The following is a 25,071-nucleotide window of genomic DNA, read 5'->3' as shown; positions in this document are numbered from 1 at the left end:
GACACCTACTGCCCTCCCCTCACGTATCACACAGTACAAAACACTCCCCACTTACTGTTCTCTGTAGCTGCTGTGGCTCTATCAGCACACGTGGTCACTAAGGAATAATTAATGGCAAAAGCCTGGTGACATGAATAGACATGAACGTAGAACATTCTTTGGCATTGCCTACCACTAATTCTCTCTTGTGGTATCATGTAGTCTCAAAATGCACCTTTGCACAAACACTGCAGTTAGCTGTAGACCTGCAGTAGCTGCTCTTAGAATAAGGAGAGAAAGAACGAATTTTAAACTGAAAGCTCTGGAGTGATTTGAAAGAGCTTTACAGGAATGGAAATGGCTTACTAGAGCTACAGTACGCCACCAGAAGGTCAGTACAGATTGGACAGAAAATTTTCTTAAGCAACCAGAGGTTCCCTCTGGGCACGATTACATTCGTGTTGGTTCTTATCTCTGTAGTGCAGTGCAGAAGGTGCTGGCCTGTGGCTATCAGGAGATGAAAGCCCAGATGAAGAGCTGATAGAGCACACCCTGTATATATATATGTGCATGATATATTCTTGGTGGCAAGAGGTGTCAAGCTAAGTCCCTAGACCTCTACAAAACCTGGTAACTACTGATTAATGAAGCAAGAAAACTAAGAGTCTAGAAAATAAATTCCACAATATATTAAATATTTAATTTTTACACACTAACAGAGAATTAACCTTCAATTTACCTTTATAAATTATATTAGCATAGAAAATCCGTATCTTTGGTCCTAGATCCCTCCCATCAACCACCTGAAGAATCAAAACCTACACAGCCAGCAATGCAGCACATTTGTGCACCATGAGAAAACTTGTGTACACAGAATGAAAGCAACCATTCAGAAACGAATGTTCTTCCAGCTTATGGAAACTTTACAGAATTAATAGAAGATTATTATCTTTCTGTTTATCTGTTGACAAAATCTAATATGCACTCATGAGCCATAGCCAATGAAACAAATCCTTTATCAACTAGGATAAAGGATAAACTCCAGACTTACTCAATTCCAGAACTTGTTTCTTGTACCCTGCTATGGGAAAAAAGCGGTGATTCAGTGATTGCCTAACTTTAAGCACACCCGAAGACTTGGTTTCTCCCATGGAAACACTTGAGTGCTGAAAGCTAGCAAAATGCCAGAGTGCTTGGCTGACTGAAGCACATACAGAGCAACACAAACAACTAATATCAAAGAACTCGATTCTTGCATGCTAACGGTCTCAACAATCTCAGTGGAAAAACACAACCGAACAGCTACAGAATCAGCTATCTGTGGCAATGTGGTAAGGCTGTTAAAATACAAGCGTACTCCAACCCACTTACTAAAGCACCGTAACATTCCCCATCCTCCTTTTCTCAGCCAACCATTACCAAGGCTGAATTTTCCCTCTTGACAGGGTGTAACCCCGGCTTTGCTTTGCTGTTGGTACTGGGGTTTCTCCCCCAGTGTCTTTTTCTTCTCTTCTGTCTTAACATTTGGGTAACATTTGGTGCACAGACAAATCGTAGTGATGTATGTAAACAGAGACAAACATACAGTCATCACCACTAGTAAATCCTCTTCAAAATACTTGGAAAAAAGCAAAAAGAGTTGATGTGCAATTCACTTGAATAAGGCCATTTTAATGTTGGAAAGTCACAGACAGTGACAGAAAGAAAATATAAAATTGACAGTGTAATAAATTCCTTTAAGGCTTATGGCTATAACAGAAAGAGAGAGAGATGGAAAATGCTGGGAGTGTAGCTACTTAATTTGGTTGGCAGATGTCCTGCTGGCAGTTGCTAGTTGCTGGCATGTCTGTCCCTTCATTTTAACCAAGCAGAAAGCCAGTGCCTGTTTAACTCCACCACGATGGGACCGAAAGTGCTTGCAGTGTCTTTACAGCACCAGCTTTTAATCGGTCTTATTTTTCTAAAACATTCAGATCTTCTGCTGAAAGTTTTCTGGATTTTAATTAGTCTTTAACAAGTTTCTATTACTTCTTCTCCACATCTGAGCTGAAGCCTCTCTGAAGAATTATGTATCCACCTTTACAACTAGTGGGAACCAAACTACAGAAAAACCAATAAACATGCAAGGCTGGGACATAGTGCTTGCTATGGAAACAGCCCTTTGTGAACACTTGTGTCTCTCAATCCTTGGTTTGGGGAGAAAAGCACTGACTAAAAGACTAATCAATCCTCAGCAGTTGCGTGTTATATCCAAGCAAACCAATTAAGCCTGTTCAAATCTGGAAGCTCATCCCGACTTCAACAGTCACAGACCGCAAAGTCTCAGTGTAACATACAGTTTTCTCAACAAATAACTCAGAAAGACAGCTGGCTTGTGGTTTTGAGAATCAGAGGGCAAGAAAGCCTCTGAAGGCACCAAAAGAGTAAATAAAATAAAAATCAATTAAAAAAATAGCATTTCTGTCATTTGGAGTTTTTACAGTATTCTATAACCCCTTGAAAAATCAAGGTTTCTGATTTGGATGAGAAAAGATTATACACTGTTTTTTGTGCTGTTGTTCATTAAACCGCCCTGGCACAAGACCAACCCCAGCAATCCCAGTAGCAATGGTACACCACCTTCATTCTGTTCCAGGTCTGTGGTCTTTGAAGCATATCCAGATATGCTGCAGCCCCACCTCTATTGCTATAGCACTGTCTAGGACTCTGAGCTGCTAAAAATTCACTTAATGAACCAATATCCAAACGTCTATCCTCCTTTGTGCTCACTACATGGCTGCCTTGTGGCCTTGCCTTTCATTGGTGTAAATTCAACCCATAATCAAATAGGTGGAGGAAGATAAGGAAGACAGAAAGAGATTTATAAAAAATTAGGACATCAAGCAGAGAAGGAAAAGTAAATTGAAATATCTAATGTAGAAAGGAGGAAAATATCCAAGACAAATGCAAAATGAGGATGTTGAGTCAGGCAATCAGCTTTGGCTGTGCAAATCTTTTCTGTTATTGTTTTCCTGCAAAGCATTTCCGAAACAGTTCGTCCACTCATGCAGGTACTCCGAGTAGAACCAAAACTATTCATGTCTGCCTTGAGACAGGTGAGAACTGGCCTTATCTGCACTGCCACGAGCAACCTAACAAAAACTGCCTGCATGTGAACCAGACTATGGAAGGGATACAGGAACAAGGCACTGCAAGGAACTGCTAGGATACAAGGAGCTGCATCAGGCTTTGGGGAGAGTGCTTGGTCACACAAATGAAAGAAAACAGAACTCAAGGTTATGCCCAGCAGAAGGAAATGGAGGACCACAGGAGAAGCTGCTTTGAAACAAGCTCCAGGCAGCGATGAAGATCAGGTGCGTGTTTGTGCAGCCATGCTGCCAGCAGCAGAGTTTCAGGCTGATCTTATTGGGAAGCTCAGGACTACCAGTAACCCCAGGGTGCTAATCCCCACTGGAGAGAAAAAGAAAGCTTCTCAGAGAGTGAGGAAAGTATTTCTTTACAGGGAACGGACTCCACCTAGCAAACCCAAGTCTTCTAGTGTTAGGATATGCAGTACACAAAGCAGATTCTGCAAACCTGTTGAATGGTTAAGAGATTCTTTTCCAGGCAGTTTACGTGTATCCTACAACCCACAATCACTGTCAAAGGATGGGGAAAACAAAAATGAGCTGTATCTATTTGTATAAGTGCTGCACCAGGAGGCTAGGATGCAAAGCAGTCTTGAGACCCCTGCGTGTTATCAAGGAATCCTTTCTGAAAGTTCCCACTGGCAGTGGCAACACTAGCTAGAAAGCCCCTGTCATGAGTAGAAATACAAAGCAGAAATACAAAATGATGTATGTAAATAAAGGAATAATAGAACCCCCAAAATAATCAGTGATATAATATGGTGAGTATGAATTCAACATCATGAACTACCAAATAATTTGCAGATATCACAGCTCCATGTTTGTCTGAACTTCTTTGTAACTTGCACCTCAATGTGAAAGTTACATGTGTCTTCACAGAGTGAAGTCAATGAGTCTTCACAGAGTGAAGAATTTAACTTCTTTTTGGATGACAATATTTTATCCTACAAATTAGAAAAAACATTTTTAAATATGTAACTCCAGGTTGTCTTCCAACATACAAGTTGGTATAATGTAACAAACCAAAACTTTTTCGGTGATAAGTAACACCTTATGACCTGGAAAAATAGCCTCAATGAATACTTTGAGATATTTCGGGTGTAGTCTAAACGTCTTGGTATCAATTACTTCTTTTTGGAATAAAGTTGAAAACTGTAATAGGTAATCCCGATTTTGTCACTCATTATATCACTACTACAGCTTTTTCCAATTTCTAAAAGCACATTCATATAAATATTTGCAAAGAAATTCACCATTTGTTTCATTCTCTCACTGTGTTTACATGCAGCAACCTAGAACATCTAAACTACCTCCATACATTGTGAGAGGAGAGAATTCCATTCTTAAAGCAAATCTTTTTGTAAAATAAATCTGCAGATCTTTAACCCCAAATTAATTCTTTATTCCCAGTGACACCGATTAATTTATGTGAGAAGAAATGTATGAAATAGGCCTGTCCTGTGTCTGTGATGATTCAGAGGTGATTATCTCTTTTAGTAATTGTTCAATTGTAATTTATAAGGTACTATCTTCCATGTTCCCTTGACAATTCTAGGCAACTGACAAACAGCAGTACTACAAACAAGATCTTTTAGTTTGCAGCAACGTTTTTTTCTTTTTCTTTTTTTTGTAGTGCACTGTACTAACTTTATTCACAATCTAAACCATGTTAAATGCTTGCTAATTCCAGTGACATCATAAAAATACTTTGGAGTTCTGTGCATGAAGGTCTTTGATTATACATACCTCTGAAAAGAAAACAGACAGGATGACTAGGCTGATCCAGTGAATTACTCCTGCAAACTGTGAAGCACTTGAAACTGCAATTAACACAGTACAACGAGGCATCGTTATAGGAGCAGAATGCAACTTATGTTTAGTATCATTAGTACCACTACAACTTACATGTGGGTCAAGCTTTCTTTCTTAAAGTTCATAATGGAAGTGCCGGAAAGGGAATGGGATGTGATGGAACACAGAACTCCAGCCCTATCAGCTGCTCACCCTAATTCAGGCCAGCATGTCAGCAGCCACGGCAATATTGCCTTGGATCTTGTGCACATCAGATTGCCGGTAAGCAATGACATACACGTTAGGTCTTGGACAATCTGTCACTGCTGCATGCTCTTGCTCCACACGCTGCTTTACTATGAGATGTGTGACTAAATCCCACATACCTAAAAATTCAGCTAGAATTCTGCAAGGAAGCAGTGCTCCATTATTCCCACATCATTCCTTATACGCGGTCTTTGACAATTCAGCTCAGAACAATAATTGTCTGGAACAGGTGATTAAAAACTACTGTTCAAACTGGGCTTGAAAAACCTTTTCACCTAAATAAGTAACAGAGCTATGTGGATTTTCACACAGCTGTCCAGATATGGCACGAACATTCCCCTCAGAATCATGTTTGACTCTAGGAAAACCAGAGCAAGCTCAGCAACAGCAAGAATGAATGTCATTGTTAATTGTTATGAAGATCAAATCTCAATGTATTATTTTTAGAGTTTGTGAAATAGCAGTGATTCTAACTTGTACGACATAAATGTGATTACTTTAGTAGAGTGTATTTCAGGAAATGTGGCTGTCAAAGGGGCAGCTTTGTTTTTAAGTAGGTTGGCATGTGAGTACTTGAGAAAGCTACAGCAAATTAAATAAAACTCCAGGTAAGATAATTGGTTAAGAAATACAACTTATTTTCTACAGTCTTTCAGAAATATAGGAACTATTAAAATCACTTCTGTTCAATTCATTACAAACTTCTCCACGAAATGAAGTCCGCAGAGAGTAAACTAAGGGGGAACTTTATAGAACACTGGATACTGCACACAGACTTTTCATACAGGTCTTCTTCATGCACGCTGACTGTGATGTAGTTATTTCACTATCAGAGTGGAGTAACTGAAAAAAAGTCCTTTCAGGACTTGACTGGAGGAAAACTAACCTGAACTCACTAAAAGCATGAACTGAGAGTGTACTAAAGCCTTGCATGGGCACTCACTGGCATTAAATTGTGCTTTCATTTGATTCAACTTACTTTGCTTGTTTGCTGTAAGACTACCTAAGAAGCTCTACGGTAAGGATTGCCTTTGTGCGGTTAAGTGCATGTCCTGAAATGTGGAAGATTTCTCAAGGAAGTTCAACTGAGATTCATTAATGACAAAAAGCAGAAAGGGTCCAGTATCTGCACTACTGGCAACTCTTACTCTGGAGGTCACACACTATCAAGTTTCGATTAAGGCAATGAATAGAAAAACCACACTTAACTTCAGGGTATTTATGAGTCTGCCCTCCCTTGAGCAGACTGATGTGTGGTCCTGCAGTTTCAAAGAACTATGGTGTATCAGAAAAGTTGAAGGCAATTGATGTCTCGGTGCACACAGAGATGCAACACTGCAGCAGAATTAATTAAGTCCCAAGGAACATGTATGCCATGCATTAAATCAAGCATCTTGTTTTAAAATTAAAACTGATTAAAATGAGAAAGGGCGGGAAGGAATGGAGGAAGAAATCAGGATACAAAGAAAAACATTGCTAGGGGCTGTTGTTGGAGCTCTCACAACTGAGGCTCCTCTGGGGCTTGATGTGAGAGGGTTTGCTGCAGAGGAACTACTTACAGACGATACAACAGGGAAAAATATAATATATTTCCCTTTCCCGTGACATTGTCTTTATAAGGTGGCATAAAGAGCAAGAAATGGAAACCATCTGTAAGCTATTTTTCGAACAGCTGTCAATTGACATATAAGGCTCCAGCTGCCCCTTAGTGGACAAAAAAGATATAGCAGCCACGATTTTTGAAAGAAAAACAGTTTCTGATGCTGCACTAACTGGAGGAGAATGCTGAACCCACTGCCAGACAGTGTGCAATCAAATTGCCAGTGAACAGTAAATGTGAAAAAGATTCCCAAACCAGAAGCTTTGTTCACGAGCTGAATCACTACCGCATACACTGACTGGACATTTGCCTCTTCCATAAGACTGCCCTTCAAGAATGTAATGAAAGGCTACAAAAAGGGAGAAGGCTCTTCTGCAAGAGGCACCCATCCATGCTCTGTGGTGGCTTGGGTACCTCACTGGGATTCAGGTTGAGGCAAAACACCTAAGCTAGTCAGCAGCTGCTATTTTTATCTAGAACAGCATTCCACGTTTTACTTGTAACCTTTTTTTTTTTTTTTTTCCCCTAAAAGTTGTCATTAGAAGCCAAGGAGATGTGCTTTATTTAACATTTTGCTTGAGAGAAGTGCAGCCAAGGGCTGCACTAAAAGTATGAGAGGAAAATGATGCTCTCAAAATGTCACAGTCAAAGAAACCTGACTTCTCATGCAAGAGTTTTACACATACAACCCAAAACCAATTAAAATCTCACTTTTTTTTTTTTTTTTTTTAAAAAAAGAGACTTGGTAATTAATTACCATCTACAATGTGGAGCAGCAGCTGTTATTACAAACAAAATTGGCAGTGATGTGTCCTAACATACCCTAATGCACTGCTCAATTTCATGCAGAATAAGGAATCGTTATAAACCAGAATAGTATGTTTGAAAAAGTGTAGTTACGTCCTAACAGCTTTTTAAAAGCTTAATGTTATCGATGTACATTCTTCACGACACAACTGCAGTACATCTGTTAGCCCCACAAAGACAACCCTTATCTGATTTAAAACAAAACAGAAAGAGTTCAGCTTGGTGAAGGCAAGAAGCACGATGGGTTATGTATTAGCTAAAATGCCAAGTAGCAGCACAGAGCTACACACTCTCAGGTGCTGAAAAAATCCAAACAGGGCAGGGGCAGCCTCTGCACAATGAAATCACCTGGCTTCTCCAAGCATCTCTAGGCCAAGCACAAGGTGTAAGCTGGCAAGCTTTTAAGAGCATCACATGCACCAGGTAAAGAGAGGAGAAATGGTCCCTAAAATACAGCCTTCTCTAAAGCAAAATAAATGGTTAAGAAAGCAGGTGCTTCCAGAGGGAAGTCTCTAATACTCTGTTAAAAGTCTAAGACAAATCAGCAGAAACAGCTTTTAAACTCTTTGGCTCTGCAGGAAGTGACAACTCTATATGTGAACAGAAAGATGTGGTGGCTTAATACAGTTCCTCATTCAATATTTAAGGACTTAGACCCATCATTAGCATTCCTGACTTTTTTTAGAAGCTACAGATTTGTCCAAATTTTTGGTTTCCTCATCTCAAATGGTAAGCTGCCAGAGACTGAAGAAAATAACAAATGTAATGGAGTGGCCATGCTCATAACACTGCGCAGTACGGACAGACAGGGTTGTACCTTGAGGACTGGGGGAAAGCTTGGGTAATTTTGTGGAAAGACAGCTTAGTCACTAGTTTATCTTATAGCTAATAAAAAAAAAAAACGTTTGCAGTTAACAGTAAAGTCCCTTAAACTAATCTTATTACAACTGTAATACCTACATTTTTACAGTGAAATCTAACTTCACTAATATCAACACAAAAATCATGAAAATAAAAGGACTTCAACATTCACTTGCTCAGTTCAAAGTTGCCACAGAAGATACCAGACTGCGACTCTTTCATGTTGTGTATTCTTGCATTTATAGGATTGTCTGAACCCCATCATAACCATTTCAACATATTTGAGACTGTAGGGCAGTGCTAAAGGCTGCTCTGTAACAATTAGCGGAGGGAAAAATGTAGCTGGTATCTGTGATCATATCGGGTTTGTATTTTAAAAGCAAAAAAAAAAAAAAAAAAAAAAAAAGAAAGGAATGGAGGAAAACAGCAGTAGAAGAAAAAAAAAGATGAATTCGGAAGCAAAACAGCAGCATGAAAAAAAGCACTGTGGAACCTGTGTAGAGTGAGTTCAGAGAATTCAGATACAGCAAAACTCCATTTAAGCTATTATTTGACTCACTGTATATTAGCAGAGTAGAATGCCAATCTACATCATTTCTGTGCACAAGATAGAAAACTGTAATTTCAATTCCTACCCACCTCAGTATATTAAGTTAATAATATGATGGCATCAAATACCCTAGCAAGTTCATCATATCTATCCACATACATGTGACAAGTAGCAGGGAGATTAACGATACACTGATGACCTCCTTCTTTGCATACAGAATGTGGCTGTCCTGAAGGACAGACCTTCTCATGTGCTAATGACATGTGCAGCTCTGCATGTACACTCTACTTGTATCCTCTGAAAATGTGTCCTATACTGAATTTGGTCAGCAAAATAGGGGAGGGGCTGACTTCACTATACCAGGGTTCCACAAACACAGCTCTTGCCTAGCCTACTGATCATTTACATGGTAGAAAAAAGAAAATCCCCACCAACTTCCCCACCCTTCAAAAACCTCCCAGCAAGTTAAGCCTTTATTTCATTAAAATTAAAAAATAATAATAATAATCCTCCTACTCACACTGGAGAAGCTTTATATCTATTAGGAGTTCCAGAGTCAGAAGAATCACCACCAACACTACACAGGCTACCAGGAAACTGTTGAGACTTGCACTGAGCAAAAATACCTGCCACACAGCTGCTCGTCTCCCACAGCACGGTTTTAGCCAGTTAGATCTAAGGAAAGAAAATTAAGAGGGGAAAAAAAAAGGAAAAAAAAAAAGAAAAGAAAAGAAAGGAAAAGAAAAGAAAAGAAAAGAAGAAGAAGAAGTGAAAAAGAAAGAGCGCTAATGAGCAGTGGACTCAAAATGACAACTTCTGCTGTTATGGATACACTCATCAATATTGTACATAGACTTTGCTAAATGCACTTCCGTTGGTTTCTTTACTAAGGTTGGGCTATTTTCCAAATCAGTACACTGATAAATCCTGGTTACATTTGTCAGCTGCACCATTTGATTTAATAAGCATGGTTAATCACACCTGTAACGGCCAACACTTCACTCTGGGGATCACGTGTCTCAACTTCAATGAGGTTCTCCAACCTTCCTGAGCATATCAGTGCTCAAGAGCCTTCCGAGGCATTGTGTAATGCAACCCTGATTGTCATACATGCTTTTGTTCCTGTCTATTTTTCATGCACTTTTATATTGACATACATGCTGCAGTCATTTACCTGTGGCTACCAAGACATGCTATTTGGTTAGAAGGTAATGAAGCTTCGTAAGAACTTTCTGGGCATTGAGTTTTATTGTCTTGCATCTTTATCCCTGTTCTAGTATGAGAACCAGCTTAGATCTGTAGCAAAAACTACGACAGTTGGTTTTAGTATCAGTTAATAACCACGGCCCAATTAAGAGTGCAGGTCATTCACTGCAACTCCCACCTGCCAATTGCTAGAACCGTTTAACCTTTGCAGAAATCTTCTGTCTCATTCCTGGTTCACACTTCCCTTAGTAGCTGGTAGTATATCCCCGTGGGATACAGCAAGGCTGTCAGAACTTAGGAATCAGCAGCTTCAATCAAAACCAGAAGTTGAATTTCACAAGAAAACTTGCATGTTCTAGAGAGAGAAACTGCAACAATTCCTGCTGACAACAGCAGCTGTGAGGATGAGAGCTCTGGAATGCAGCTGATAAAACAATAAACGTCATGCCAGTGTTGTGCTAATGCAGATCCACATTTTTCAAAGTGGTTGTTAAAAAATAATTTAAAAATCTGCTTTTTCTTTTGAAAACTCTTGTATTAGGAATCATAGGAGTTCAGAAACATATTAGTAATCATAGGAGGTCCGAAACATAAAGCCCATCCTGCTGCCTTTTTTCCTCCTAAAATTATCCCATAGTTTAGCCTTGATATGGTATATCATATCATTTCTCATCACAGTGTTTTGTAATGTTCTTGTACTGGCCCAACTCTGAAGTTCTGATGCTCACCTGACACTATTTTCAAAGCCCTGTAAACACGCATTAACTAATAAAGATCTGGCGTGACTTACTGGCTCAGCTCTAAGAACTGCAAGTACGCGAGCTGTGATGCAGTAACCGCACTGACTAAATCGTCAACATGCAGAAATCAGGGGCATGCAAGATACCGAACAATTCCACGTAAATAGCTCTGGATACAGTAACTCCTGTTACAAACACTCAGAAAAACATCACAAAACATTCCCTGACGTAGCCACACTTAAAAATGGGAGAGAAAGTGATGCTAAACAGTGCTCAGAGACTTGGCACTTTCAAGCAGCTTCTCAGAATTGAGTATATCAGCTAAATACTTGTACTCAGAGCTGCCTGATTACCTACCCATAAAAGACCTTCTCTCAATTGACTCTCAAAACCTCCAAGATTTGGCAAGTGTTACTATCTGGAACTTGCCCTTAGTTCAATTGCATTAAGGTTCTAGCCTGAAGTATTCTAGCCTGAAGCAGTACTCAAAGTTGCTTTTCTCTCAAACATTGCCAGAAAAAAAATATTGCATGATAAAACTATCATAAAGAACTAAAAAATACAAGATGCACTAGATTTTAAATACGTATTTTTTAAAATGTAAGGGAAAAAAGGGGACTGGAATAGAGCCTTCATGCAATCTTGATTTTTTAATTTTATTTGACTCCATCTCAAAACAGGACAGCCTGTCTGTACTGCAGCTGGTATTTTTGTTGGGTTTTGTTTGTTTGTTTTCTGGTATCTTTCCAAAAATAATGCTAGGGAATGGCCCTGTTTAATTAGAAAAGTTTTTAGTTCTATTCCCTTCTTACATTTATCTTCTCTTTTCCAAAAAGATATGTTTTGCCAGCATTTTAAAACTGCAGGGTAGTCTTTCCTCTGTCCTATTCTCAGAATGATCAGTAGAGGGCCTAAAAACATTCCTTTAAAAACTCCATGTAGGCAAGATTTGCAAATACACCAAGCATACCACTAAGAGTAATCACCTGTGATTCTCAGCATGCATTACATACAGCCACGATAATCTTTATTCAAGCTCATCGTTACTCCTAGAACTGCTAAGGAATGCAGAGTTGTTCTTCTGTCTGTGCAGCAGCAGTATCCCACCGATTCCAAAAAGCTTCTGAATGAAGCTATCAGCTTATGACTGAAAAAGCAACAATTTTAAGAGGCCAAGTGCAGATCACATGCAAGCTTACACCTACATATCACCCACAAAATATACAAATTGATTTCAAAGATGCAAAAATGTTTGAAAATTAAGCCCTAAAAAAACATCTTCATATTTTAATTTGCTACACCAAGGTACATTTATTTAAAGCTTGTCCTGTGAATGGACAGTAATTAGCACATTCACATCACTGCCTAGCAAACAAGCTCTTCACAGAACTCCTCCAAGTCCTCTAAATCCACTGACACAGATGATTACATCGTGCTTTAAAAACGGAGCACTGCATGGTTTTTTTCCTGGGTGCTGGGAAGCTAGCTCATTGTTCCTGCTACTTCTACACAATTGTATGATGGAGTCCTGATCTTGCCTAGGCTTTTTTTTTTTCTTCTTATCTCTTGTAAAGAAGAGACGTAAATAAAAAATGGAACTGTGCTCTAGCTAGAAATATATTTTAGATAAACCCAGTGACACACAAACCACACTGGATCCTAGTATACAGATCTTTTCATCTCCTTCAACTCTTTAACCCGTCTTAGTAGAGTATCTCTTTCTCCTGCTGTATAAGGGTTCGTCCAGCCAGCAGATAAGGAATCTGGTATTTGAGGAAAACAAATCCAAACCAGAATTAGAGTAGGTTTAAATTTACATTCCAAATCCTGGCCATTCCCCCTCTAATACTACAGAGCTACACTAAGTTTAGAGTTTAGATTAGAAATTCGGCCACAAAGATATTCCAGAAAAATAAAAGTTAAGTTTATGAGCTATGTAACTTATCTAGAGATTATACAGAAACCATATGCAAGTAAAACACTTTTTTGCTGATACCAGTAAGAAAAAAAAAAAAAAGTGTCTTATTTTGTTCAGAGAACAAATACAGCTTCAGTTAGTGTCCTGACTGTGTTGCCTGTTGATGCCAGGCACTGCATACGATACACGTAAAACGTCACTTGGGACGACATTACTGCATGACTTGAGTCAGGTCCTCCCAGCCACTCCGTCTATATAGTAGGAGCATCATTTACCTGTCTTGCAATTCCTGGGTGAAGTAAATAAGTGCACTAGAACTGGATTATCTCAGTTGATGACTAAAGCTTTGATATGGGAAATTTAAGTATGTAGTGGAATTTTACCAGAGGTAATTCTTTTTAAAGATACTTTCACACATGGCTTTGTGGAAAACCAATCTGTCATCACTGCTAGTTTTCTTAATAAACAGCTTGGAGAAAAGAACATAAGGCAAAACTGGGAAAGGTTTAACACATTGCTTTGGTAAGGAACCACTACAAACAATTTGTTCAAGCTGTTAACAGCTGTCACTGTTTCTATTTTCTGGTCTTGCAAATAACCCCCCCAAATCTGTATTATACCTTACCCTGCCTTTTTTTTTTTTGGCTCAGCAGCAAGTGTTTGCATCTCACAAGACAGATATGATTAGAAAACAGAAGGATGGATGAGATCCAAATCACTATCCGTAGGAGTAGAAAGGCCATGGTCAGGAAGTAAGTGAAACACAGAAAGGTTAAATAACAATACAAAATCTGGCTGAGACAAAACAGACAGCAGAGCCTCACAGGAGGCCGCAAATAGCAGCTGGAGGCCTTGAGCAACTCCAGAAAGATTTCGTCCAGCCTTCAGCCTAAACTCACACATGGCCAGTTTATATGCATCTGTTCACATGCCAGTCTTGTACTTTAGGACAGTTAGCTCTTTTCCCTTGCTGGCATTTTGTCTACAGTGCATTTATATACAGCAGTGATATCTCCTCACTTACTTTAGTCAAAGAAGCGCATGCTTTTTGTAACACAGACACTCAGTTTTTCTAACTGTCCTCATTAAAGAATTGTCCTAGAGTTAGAGAATACAGACGAGTGGTACATAATACTCTGGAATAGGTTTATTACACAAATGCTTCCCAGCTCTCCCTGAAGTATCTTACTTGATGCCCCTAGCTCATTTCTACCTTCTTCATAGATAAATACTGACACCTTTTGCTCACAGGCATCCCATGATTACCTTGTATATTACTCCTCTCATTAGAAAATTGCTTATTAGGCTTTAATGTTTTATGCTAAGTTCTTTACTGAAATACTAACATCAGACTTAAAACCAACCTTTAAGGAGCACAAGAACAGCCACATGAGATCAGAACAGAGGTTTGATGTCCTGTCTCCAGTAGAGGCCAGCAGCGGATGTCTCAAGATAAACAAGAACAAGGCAAATAGATATACTTCCCATTCAAACTCTCCCAGCATCCAACTATTTTCAGCTGGAGGTCTTACTGAGCCAGATGTGGTTTTTAGGACTCTACTTAGTAACCTTCATTGAATTCCTTTTCCACAGACTTGTCCAAACTCTCCCTACAGCCGCATAAGCTATTAGAAGCCACAGATGCTTTAATAAGTATTTCCACACATCTACTGCCCTCTGGGTAAAGTACCATCTTTTTGATTGTTTTCAAAAGGGCCTTACTCCAGTAAAGTACCCTGGCACTTGGATTGAGGGGGGAGCTGTCACACTTTAAAGTCTGTGTCACTGATTCCGTAATCTCAGTCAAACCTCACATCAACCTGCTCTTTTCCAGACTGAACAGTCCTAGCTTATGGAGTCATTTCTCCAATGAAAGTTGTTCTACATCTTGGATCACTGTTTTCCTTTAAATCTTTTCCGGATATTTTTTGTATCTACCATGTCCTTTTTGACAGGGACCAGAACTACACACTCATGTTCAAGATGTGGGCAAAGCTTGGATTTATAGAGATGCACAATGATGTACTCTGTTTTACTCTCTACTCCTTTCCTTACAAATTCTAACATTTGGTTTGTTTTTACACTGCTGCTCGGCACTTAGCTCTCCTTCTAGACTAATATTCCTCTTTTCCACATTTCTCCCTTATCCAATTGCTCATCCATCTTTCAATTGTTACACCAAGCCACATCTTCTCCAAGTTAGACAATTATTCCCAGTTGTAAACCAGGTAAGTCAAATCCACATCACTTCCACTCTCCAGAAGTCCTTTGCAAACAGTGGTCTGTGGGCTACATCTACTACATTTCTAGAAAATAGCTCTGCCATCCAAAATCTTTGCACCTTATCTCTACCTTGGACCTGATTATTCACCACGTATCGATATAGTGTGCTCCAGGGTCTTCATGAGGTGCACAGGACCTTTCAGAAAAGGGACTGTACTTTATGTATGCTTCCAGATAAAGACAAGAAAAGCAGAAAACAAAAGAAAATCAGGGACTTAAACCATTAGAGTTCACTTGGTTAAAACACCTTTAAGCCTTGCAGGAAATATAAAACCTCACAAAGATCAAAATAAAAACTAAAGTGTGAATATGAAAACCAGAAATAATGGCATACACTGGATGCAATTACAGAAGACAGATCGAAAGAACAGACATCCTTTTCTCCCAGAATGGGTGACTACATTCATCAGGGACAGCTTTCTACAAATTTTAAATGATAAGCTTGTAGGAATCTTTCTTGTGTTAACTTCTGAAACTCTGTGCACCTCTGTGTTCTCTGGTCAGTTTTGGTTTTCTTTCTTTTTTATTTCTCTCTCTATCCCTTCACACATCATTTATTTTCCCAGCTTTTCCAAGTGTTTCCTTCACTTTCTGGGAAGGAAAACAAACCTGGGACCAAACAACCCTAAGGCTATCAACAGATGATCATGAATGATTAAATTACAATGGCATGAGTATTTATAGTTAATCTCAAGTGAGTCACATTAACTGTATCAACTCCCAGCCTTTACAGCTGTTGATGTAAAACACCGCATTTGAAAGCGGCTTCATGTTTCAAAGTTGTTTAGCATATGGAATCTCAGGAGCTGCAACCTAAAACAAACACAACGTAATTGAAAGTTGGTGTTAACTCCCTCCCCTTGCTTCCCAACCAGAGCCAAACACAGATCTTTATGAGACAGGCTCACTGCCTAACTGCTTATTACTTCACCAAAAATACAGTTTATCACACAGCTGCCTGTAAATTCTTTTATAGGTTATTATGAATGATACCTCCTAACTGGCACTTAAAGAAAATACGGGAAGGAAAGCTAGCACATACCACACTCGACATGTAGACAATTTCCAAACTGCTCTCAGTTGTTTTTATTGGTCATTGATGCAGAAACAGAGGAAAGTATTTTTTTGGAGGACAGAATACTTGACAACAAAGAAATTAAGAGTGGCACTTAGAGTTAATATTAACATTAAAAAAAAAAAGTTCCTTAGCTTTGTGGGTGATTAGACTCCTTAAGGAAATGCTCTTTTCGTGCAAACTGAGCTCAGTGCAGACACAGACTCTCCATTAAATTCACAGACACAAAGAAAATCTGCTGCTTTTGGCATACGTGTATCATCTAATCTGTTACAGGCATGTTAGGAACGTGCAGTGGTCTGGGCACCCAAGGCACAGTTTTGGAGTTAATCATGGAGCGCATCACAGAGAAGCAATATCTAAGGACAATTCAAACAAGTTATCTGCACAGTAGGTAAGCAGGACTAATGAGTAACAAGCATCATTCTCATATTGGTTCTGAGAACCAAGCTACTATTTATTCACAGGGTTCTGCTGCGTGGAGGAGACAGACCTTTGTAAACACAAATCATTACAGTCACATAAAATTAAAAGTGTTTTAGTTACGGATTGCTGGCATTCATCAGAACATGTCCTTTTTCTGAAAAGGCAGAACCACAGTTGCATTAACACTGGGCACAGCAGCCTTGCTGCAGCTAGGAAGCAAGGCAGATGCAGCAGCCCCCCTTCCCCATGCTGCAGCGTGCAGAGACTACGGGCACCTTACTGCTTCTGACTGCGAGGAGGGCAATGCCAGCCCTGCCACATGACCTGTAATGGCTATCTTCAAAGCATATTCCATCTCACTTAACCAGCTTCCACTGTTCTAACTTTCCCTGTTTATCTACAGGGAGAAGATAATTTTTTGCTTATCCCACTGCAGAAGACGGCACAGTTTGTGGTTTGCCTGAGGATTTCTGGAAGAGCAGATAAAGGTTTTTTCCTGCCTAATTAATTACACTTTTACTACTTACAGGTGTATTTCAGGGACTGACTTTATGTGTCATAAAATCTGTAGTCCTTTCTTTGTTGCTTAGTGCATGGATCATAGTTGTAAACTGAATTTCTGACGGAAATAGCTCAAACTTCCTACATAATTCCTTCGGTAACATTGAGAGATTGAAACTGTCTGCCCTGAGCACTTGATACAATAGAGCAAAACCCCATCAAACTGCACAAAATAAGGCTTTGATTCCAGTATCTTTAAAGTCATGGGATGTCGGTGTATATATGATCAGCCTAATAAAAGACAGATAATAATTTTCTGTTTACTTTTCTTTCCACACACCCTCCCCCCCATTTTTCGTGGGAGGGGTAGCTGGTCTGATGCCATCTGAGAGTTTCCAGGCACACAAGGAGAGCTGAGCTGTCACCCACCTGTTCCTCGTTGCCAATTAATATTGAGTTTATTGAGAGAAATTCTCTCAGATAAATAAAAGCATCCCTTCAACAGATGGATACAGCTTGTGACAACCACAGAGTATTTCCCAAATCCCTACCATTTTCTGCATCTTCCCAAGAAGGGGGCATGCACCAGACTTTCCTGCTCAGAGCCTTGCAATTGGAGTAAGTATGGCTTGTCTAGATCAGCTACAGATCGAGACCAACAGAGCCATACAAAATATACGCAGGTCAGAGAGGTTGGCAACTTCCCTGAAATTCTCAGGGAAAAATATGTAGCAGGTAACATTTGGAGGTCTGTGATGAAGGCAGACTGCCACTGAGATGAAGATGAGGCCAACATCCCCTTTTAGTACTCTCCGGCATTAGCCCTACCTTCTGGTATCTCCACTTGCAACCTGTACAGAAGCGGTGCGGGCACAGAGCTTCACAGTCATGAATATGGATACTTGCAGAAAATGCAGGGACTTAAACATTTGCTGTCACTTCCTGCACTGCCATTCCCACACCATTCTCTTCAAATATGAGGGAGAGGAGGCTGGCAGGTCCTGTACCAGGCTGATCTGACTCACCATAGATCCTTCCTACCCAGGTGGAAGAGAAGTGAGCCAGCCACATTTAACAAGGCCACTAGGATGAAATTAAAGCACACTCGTAAAACCAAATAAGCCAGGAGGTGGTACAGGGACAGAATTTTACTTTTGGGGCCTTCTTGAGCTTTATGGTACTCCTAAATTTCACAGGATCTCAGCTGCAATCAGTGCTTCTAAAAGAAAGAAGGAGCCATTCCCACAAGGAAGATGCAGCCCTAGGACTCAGTTGAACTTACTCAGCTAAAATGCACTGAGATGCACAAACTAAAGCTCTGAATTTTCTTTGCAGAATCCCCTCTACAGCTGGGCAGTCTGGATGGCACCTGCTTATTTCCATTCAGAGCAATAAAGCCACAAAAGAAGACTGTGTGAAGGAAGGGATCTCTGCCGAGGAAAAGAATGCTAAGTCTATTTCCATGCTTAGACTGCAAGGCTGCTCAAACAGTCACAGTGAGAGATCTGTGCACTTTGGCACAGTGAAGAATGAAGTTTCAGATCATAAAAATCTATTAAAATGCATATTTGAAGAAAACTGGTATTTACTTAGCACCAAAATATCCTGAGGGTTACACCTGCATACTCAAATTAATTTTCAAGTGCCTCTTTTGCTATGCAGGCTATTTTATGTTACAGTTGTACCATACTTACATAACCTACTTGAAATGTATTTCCCCTTGTTTGGAGTAGCAACTTTCTGGAGATGTCTCACAAAGTCTAATTTGGAAAGAAATTAAAGGCAAGAGTCTTTCCTCTGCACTCCTTCCTGACTGCCATACAGAATACCTGCTGAGCAGGGATCAAGCAGGTCTCTTTGCTGATTTCTGAGCACATGTTAAAACACATTCAGCCACCAATAATTGGAGGCTTATTTATGTCTTCATCATGAGAGCTCTGTATGGCTTACTGTGAAGTGCTTTTAGATGGTTCTTACAGACAGTGGGATATATATACATCCAGTGCAACACACCGTGCGCAGTAATCATGGAATCAGAGGGGCTAAGCACAAGCACCCACTGAATCTCTATTCCAACTGACGTTGAACTACACTGTTATCATTCCTGACAACTGCATTTTCTAAGACATCTAGCTATTGCAATTCTACTTCCCTCTTCCCCACGCACACCCATAGTCTATCCCAGCACTTTGCTAACCTTATTCTTCTCTTCCTTGCTGCTATTCCAGCTCTTTACTTCTTGTTCTAAACACCACGGAGATGGAACAGACTTTGCTTCCTCACTGAGAAGTCCCTTATAATTTCCCCCAAAGTCTCCACATGTGAAATGCAAACTGTTACTTCCATCAGTCCTCCAACAGCAGGTTTTCTGCACCTCTCATCATTCTCACTGCCTACCTCTAGATTCTTTCCAATTGACTCAACACTTCCATGAAAAATTTAGTACAGGAGCCCACCTACAGCCTGAATCAGGCATAAGGACAACTTCTTATGCCCTGCAGAATAACAATGCTACATAAGCTTACACTGGGTTACACTTGAGAAAATGTTATAAACTGGTTAAGATCTTTCATTCCAATAAAACTGAAGCAGTTGTTCTACAAAAACTTGAGTAATATGCTCATGCTGTCAATGGCCATGTTCTCACATATGGAAGCTACACGATGCACATTATTCTGCGAAAAGTAATGATCTGTTCTGCAATTAGCAGCACAGAGTCACTATCTTTCGGTCAGGAGATGTACAGTGACATAAAAGAATCACGGTAGTTAACCCTCTGTTATCTTGAAATCCTCCTGAAACCCCTCTAATGAAGAGCTTTCACCAGGCCGTTCAGCTTGTCTGATGAGACTTAGTCTACTTTCCTCTGTCTGACAGAAAGTTTCCAGACTGTTGTCGAGTAGCTGCTAGGAATTATGTAATTTCAAAGAGCCCCAAACCAGCATTGATCAGTTATATTCAAAAAGTCATTTCCATTCTGAGACAGTGGTTTTAAAATGAATTTGAGGTCAACTGGCTGGCTGCTCTTCTCCAGATGGACTTTTTGTTGTTGTTGTTTTTGTTTTGTTTTTTAGGCTGTGAGATTTCTATAACATAACACTAGAGCATTAAATTCTGTCTTTCGTACTTACCCTTCTCTTTGGTACTCCTCATCCAAATTTGACAAAAGCTGGGACCCAGCCACAGACAGATCAAGTGCCGCTAACGGGAGATCTCGATAGGCAAAATTCACAAGCTGTACAGGAGCAATGCTTTTGGTCTCTTCTTCCACTTGCTGCGAAATTATCTCAACTTCTGAAACACTGCCTTCTATTGTAGGCCTAAAAATATAATCAGTGATAACAAACACTTCTTTCTCTATAGATACACACACATATATATCTACATTATATAAACAAATATAAATAAACAAGTAAAAATAAGTTTGAGACAATAACTTTTTGAACCCCAAAAAGCAGACAACTTAAACGACCCTTGCAAAATCACCAACGGAGGCATCCTTGTTGAGGGGGAAAGACCAGATCTCTCTAAACTTGTCTTCAGCACATCTCACTGAAATCAACAGAACCCTCACAGATAAAAGAGCACAGCATTTCACTCTGCTGAAGCTGCTTCAGAAGCACTAAATAGAAATGGAAGTGTTATAAACAAACAAAAATAGAAACAACATATGAACCCAAAAGCAAAATATTTGTGCAAAACAGACAAGAACAAGAGAAAGAAGGCATGCAACTACCTCAATTAAAAACTCACTGCTTTGTAACTTAAATCAGGGAACAATGAATAGTTCAGCTTATGAATTATGTACAAATTAGCTGTTAGTTACTAGATGCAATATGATCCCTCTTTCACTCTCGGTCAGTATAGTCAGATTTTTGATGGCTGGTGACTTGGTTGCATTCAACTACAAAATATCATTCTGTTACAAGTTATTGCAAAATAATTCTGAAAGCAGAACAAAGATTCAGGAGAATTATGAAGTCATTTATAACAGTTACCTTAAGTAGCCTTATGAACAGCTTTTAAGTCCGGACATACATTTTTCTACCACACCACTAACATTAATGCAAACTGCATGCAAGTGTCCTACTGCAGGCATGTCCTCCACATTTATAGTAAGATAGTACTTACTTAGAAAGCCAAACTTGGTCAGCTAGCATACTATCTAGTACATACGCAGGATGACTTCACTATAGGAGAAACCTCGTATATGAAGTCCCAGCAGGGACTGATCCTTTGCAGTCCCCAGTGAATGCTACTTACTCCTTTTGATCCGAAGTAGGGTGCAAGCATAATCTGCTCTAGCATTCATCCAGGGAAGCTTATCAACTTCTCAAGAAATCTCAGGCTAGTTTTCAGAGGTTTTCAACAGCAGGTGTGAAAATACTTTTTCCTTAGGGATATAGTTAAAAAGTGCATAGCACCCAACTTCCCTCTGTTACGTGACTTCATTGTGGTGATTTTGTTTTAAAGAAGCTTATTAAAATCTTCCAGCTATTCAAGAAACCTGAATAACAGTTCTTTTTTTTTTCCAGAAAAAAATGAATAATTTAGAAGAGTTCTTAGTTCATTTATGTTCTAAGTCTGAGGATGCAGTTGAAGGAACTGAAATTTTATGCAAGAGACACAAAGACCCTATTGCTCAGAGCCTAAGCATTAAACTAACCCTTTTGGATGGAAAAACATTCCTAAATTTAAAGGAGCTAATCGCTGCCAGCATTACACAAGAAAGTCATTTGAAAAATCTGAAAGTGCTGTTATAACTCAAGTATGCGTCAGAGAAAGGCTGTGACTGTGTCATACTATGGCAGAAAGTGGAAACGAAGGGAGGCACTACCATTTAAACAACCTAAGGACTGGTTTTAGTTTATTTTTTGTCTAATGATTGAAAGTAATGAGATTCTTGTCATTTCCCATAGAATTGTATTTCTCTGTTAACAAACTGAAATTGGAAGCCCAGAGGGAGGAGCCAATTCTAGCAAGAATGTTCTTTCTTTGATTTTCACCTTTAGTGTCACCCTGTGGACCTTTATGTTTACAAGTCCAAGATAAGCTGGTTCAGTTTTACATGGAAGTCCACAAAGCAATCCAATTTCCAATATAACAAAGGAAAAAGGGAAACAGATTAGTGCATCCTTCCCCTCCCAAAAGTATTTACCTTTTCAGACTACATGGTAGACAGAGTCTGATGTGACTGAAAAGCAAAACAAATACAGCAACAGACTAGTGTTGGCAAGCAGCTTTGCAAAAATTTTAGTGAAAGGAAAGGAAAAAAGCAATGGATCTGACATAGACATGACAAAGTAGTTTTCAGCTACTGGCTCTCAGTAACACATCCAAAACACTCACTGCATCCACCCTATTTCTGCTAATTCACACTCTTCAGACAACTGACCAAATCCTACTATTGCTTCTCGAAGTAGCAACTTTCCTTTCCAGTAATACTGATGGAACTCTCTCAATGTCAGGGTAACGTTCTCCTGCAGGTAGGAATTGTTACAGTGCATTTAAAATAAGCTGTAATTATCCTTATATGGCACTTACTGAGGACTGGTCATGTTGGAGGATGCAACTTAATCAGCAGTGGTTACAGTACTTAACTGATTCCAGTTCTTTTGCACAGAAGTTCTAGCCTTCTAAGATGAGCTTTCTGCAAGAGGCAAAACAAAGTCTAAAAATCTAAAACACAGTTGCAAGAACTCCAAAGGGCTGCACTGACATTTTTGGTCATGTTGTGAGTTTGCCTATTATATTTTCCCTGTGATTTTTTTTCTAGGTGTTCTTATTCCAGGTAAACTCCTCTACTTTCTGGAAGGGGTAAAGCTACGCTGCATTTATGTACACACATAGACACCTGCTCACATATAAACTTCCATAACAACATGTATCTGGTTTTAAATTTCTAGACTGTTTAGAGAAATAATGAGGGGGGGGATTTTCAAACAAAGCTCAGGGCCTCAGGAGCACAAATGCTACTGGAAGCCGAAGGACAATTTACAATTACAATTTTCAATTACAAATTAATATACTGAACAGAGATGAACATTAGCTTTGTCTACAAAGTTCTCCATTTTCTAATTGGAACTGTATTGCTCACTTCTTTTGATACTTCGGCAAGTGTCTTTTAAAAATCAGTTCATGTTGTCAAATATTTTAGATTGAATGATCATCTTGATGACAGCCTATCAACAAAGCCCAGTAACACATTTGGAAAGCATACCAGGTTTGCCTATGGCAAAATCTCCATTTGCAGTGTACCTAGGCCAAAGGAAACCAGAATGGAAAACAACAAGCTTGTGAGAATAAAACCTACCAATAAACAGGTTTTGGTAGCTGGAAAATATAATCTAAAGGATACCATATAAGAAATAAAAAATCATAGAAAATGATATCATGAGAAACTTTGTAAAGCTACTGTCAGGGTTATATGCTAAATAATTTAAATCAGTAACTAAAATACAAAAAGATATTCTTACTGTACTTTAACAGAAATAGCAGTTGGTAAATTAGCACATTACTGACAATAACACCAAACTATTTTCATGATGATGGAAAATACTTTTTATATTGAACTTTATACTGGGGCCTTAAAAAGGCTACACTGTTAGTATCAGTCAAGTATTTACAATGGAAACATAACAAAAGTATAAATCTTGGCAATCACTTGATACCAAATAATAAAACTGAACTTACATCATTTTTAGCGTCATTTCCAAGGCTTTACTTCACGTCCCGTAAACTTGCAATAATGTAAAATATAGTCAATCCATTCTCAGATTTTCCAGATAACATGCCTGGGTATACAAAAAAAAGAAAGGGTCTAGATTGTGATCATCCTCCTCAGGTAGATAAGGCAGCCAAAAACCATTTAATTATTCATATGAAGAAACACAACTGACTTTAAAACAGAAAACATACCTGTTCCAGAAAAACTCACACGCTCCCCTTACCTATAAGCTTTCAATATTTGTAAAGTCAGAGCAAGAACCCAACTTCTTTCAGATAAACCTTATCTGATACAGTACGGCTTTAACTCAACAGCCATTTGGTATCAATGGGAGTCTGTTTCCTTGCACTTTCGATCCTTGAATTATTTTATTCATTATAACCCCAAGGCAGCAAAACACTAAAATATTTTTTTTTTAAATTAAATGTGTATTTAAATCACACACTGAAGGAATACGGTGAATTTGTGCCCATGACAGTTGTGTAACAGCAACTGTTAAAAATACTGGCATGCAACAAAACCAAAATGTCACTATCAGCCTTGTTTTGAAACTTTACAATCCTGTTCAAAAACAAAAGAGAACAAAACTATTTTTAATTAAGTGCTTTACCCAAACCTATTGCTCTAAGCAGTCAGCCTAGGACAGTGGTTAAGGATGTGGAGCCCTGCACCTGTCCTGTGAGACTAAACAGAAATTGGAAATCCTACTGCACTCGTGTTTGCAAGTCATGAGAATAAAAGGCAAATGGGATACAGCTGATTTAGGAAATTGCACTAGACCTGATTGAAACTGATCTCCAAGGACAAGCAGACATGTAGAGATGGGATTTTTTTCACAGAGATGAAAACTCACCATCTACGTGGAAGAGAGCACAGCGCTACTATTCACCACCACTCTCCCAAAGGAGCTTTGACAAACAGAAAGACTAAAAACCTATAGCTAGATTTTAAAAATTATTATTTTAAAATTAATCTCAATATTTTTAGGGAACTTAAGTCATAACGGGGGGGCAGCAACACTGCAAATCCTTAACATGACCTGAACATGCAATGTATGTGTGTGTTTTTTTTTAAGCTAGAAAATACATTTCCATTCAAGCAGAACTTTGTTTCCTCACTCAGCCAGATCCGACCAGTAGTGGCACCAGTAAGCCAGACCTGCCTCCCCCTCCAGGAGCTGGCAGCTCTGCAGGAAACATCTGCTGACCACCA

The 25,071-nt window shown here is 39.2% G+C and overlaps 1 protein-coding gene across 1 annotated transcript in view; it reads right to left on the bottom strand.

Moving 5' to 3' along the window:
- TMEM266 (transmembrane protein 266) overlaps nt 1-25,071 on the bottom strand; it is a 140,495-nt gene that overhangs the window by 93,756 nt on the left and 21,668 nt on the right. The window contains 5 exon segments of the mRNA XM_035335477.1: nt 4,854-4,927; nt 9,504-9,658; nt 20,264-20,452; nt 22,677-22,782; nt 23,826-23,926. Coding sequence (XP_035191368.1) covers nt 4,854-4,927; nt 9,504-9,658; nt 20,264-20,452; nt 22,677-22,690 — 432 coding nt within the window. The 5' untranslated portion in view covers nt 22,691-22,782; nt 23,826-23,926.

Source organism: Oxyura jamaicensis, chromosome 10, assembly GCF_011077185.1.
Source record: "Oxyura jamaicensis isolate SHBP4307 breed ruddy duck chromosome 10, BPBGC_Ojam_1.0, whole genome shotgun sequence".
NCBI lineage: Eukaryota > Metazoa > Chordata > Aves > Anseriformes > Anatidae > Oxyura > Oxyura jamaicensis.
Note: the sequence above shows the minus strand (reverse complement) of the source record. Positions and strands in the feature narration are given on the sequence as shown.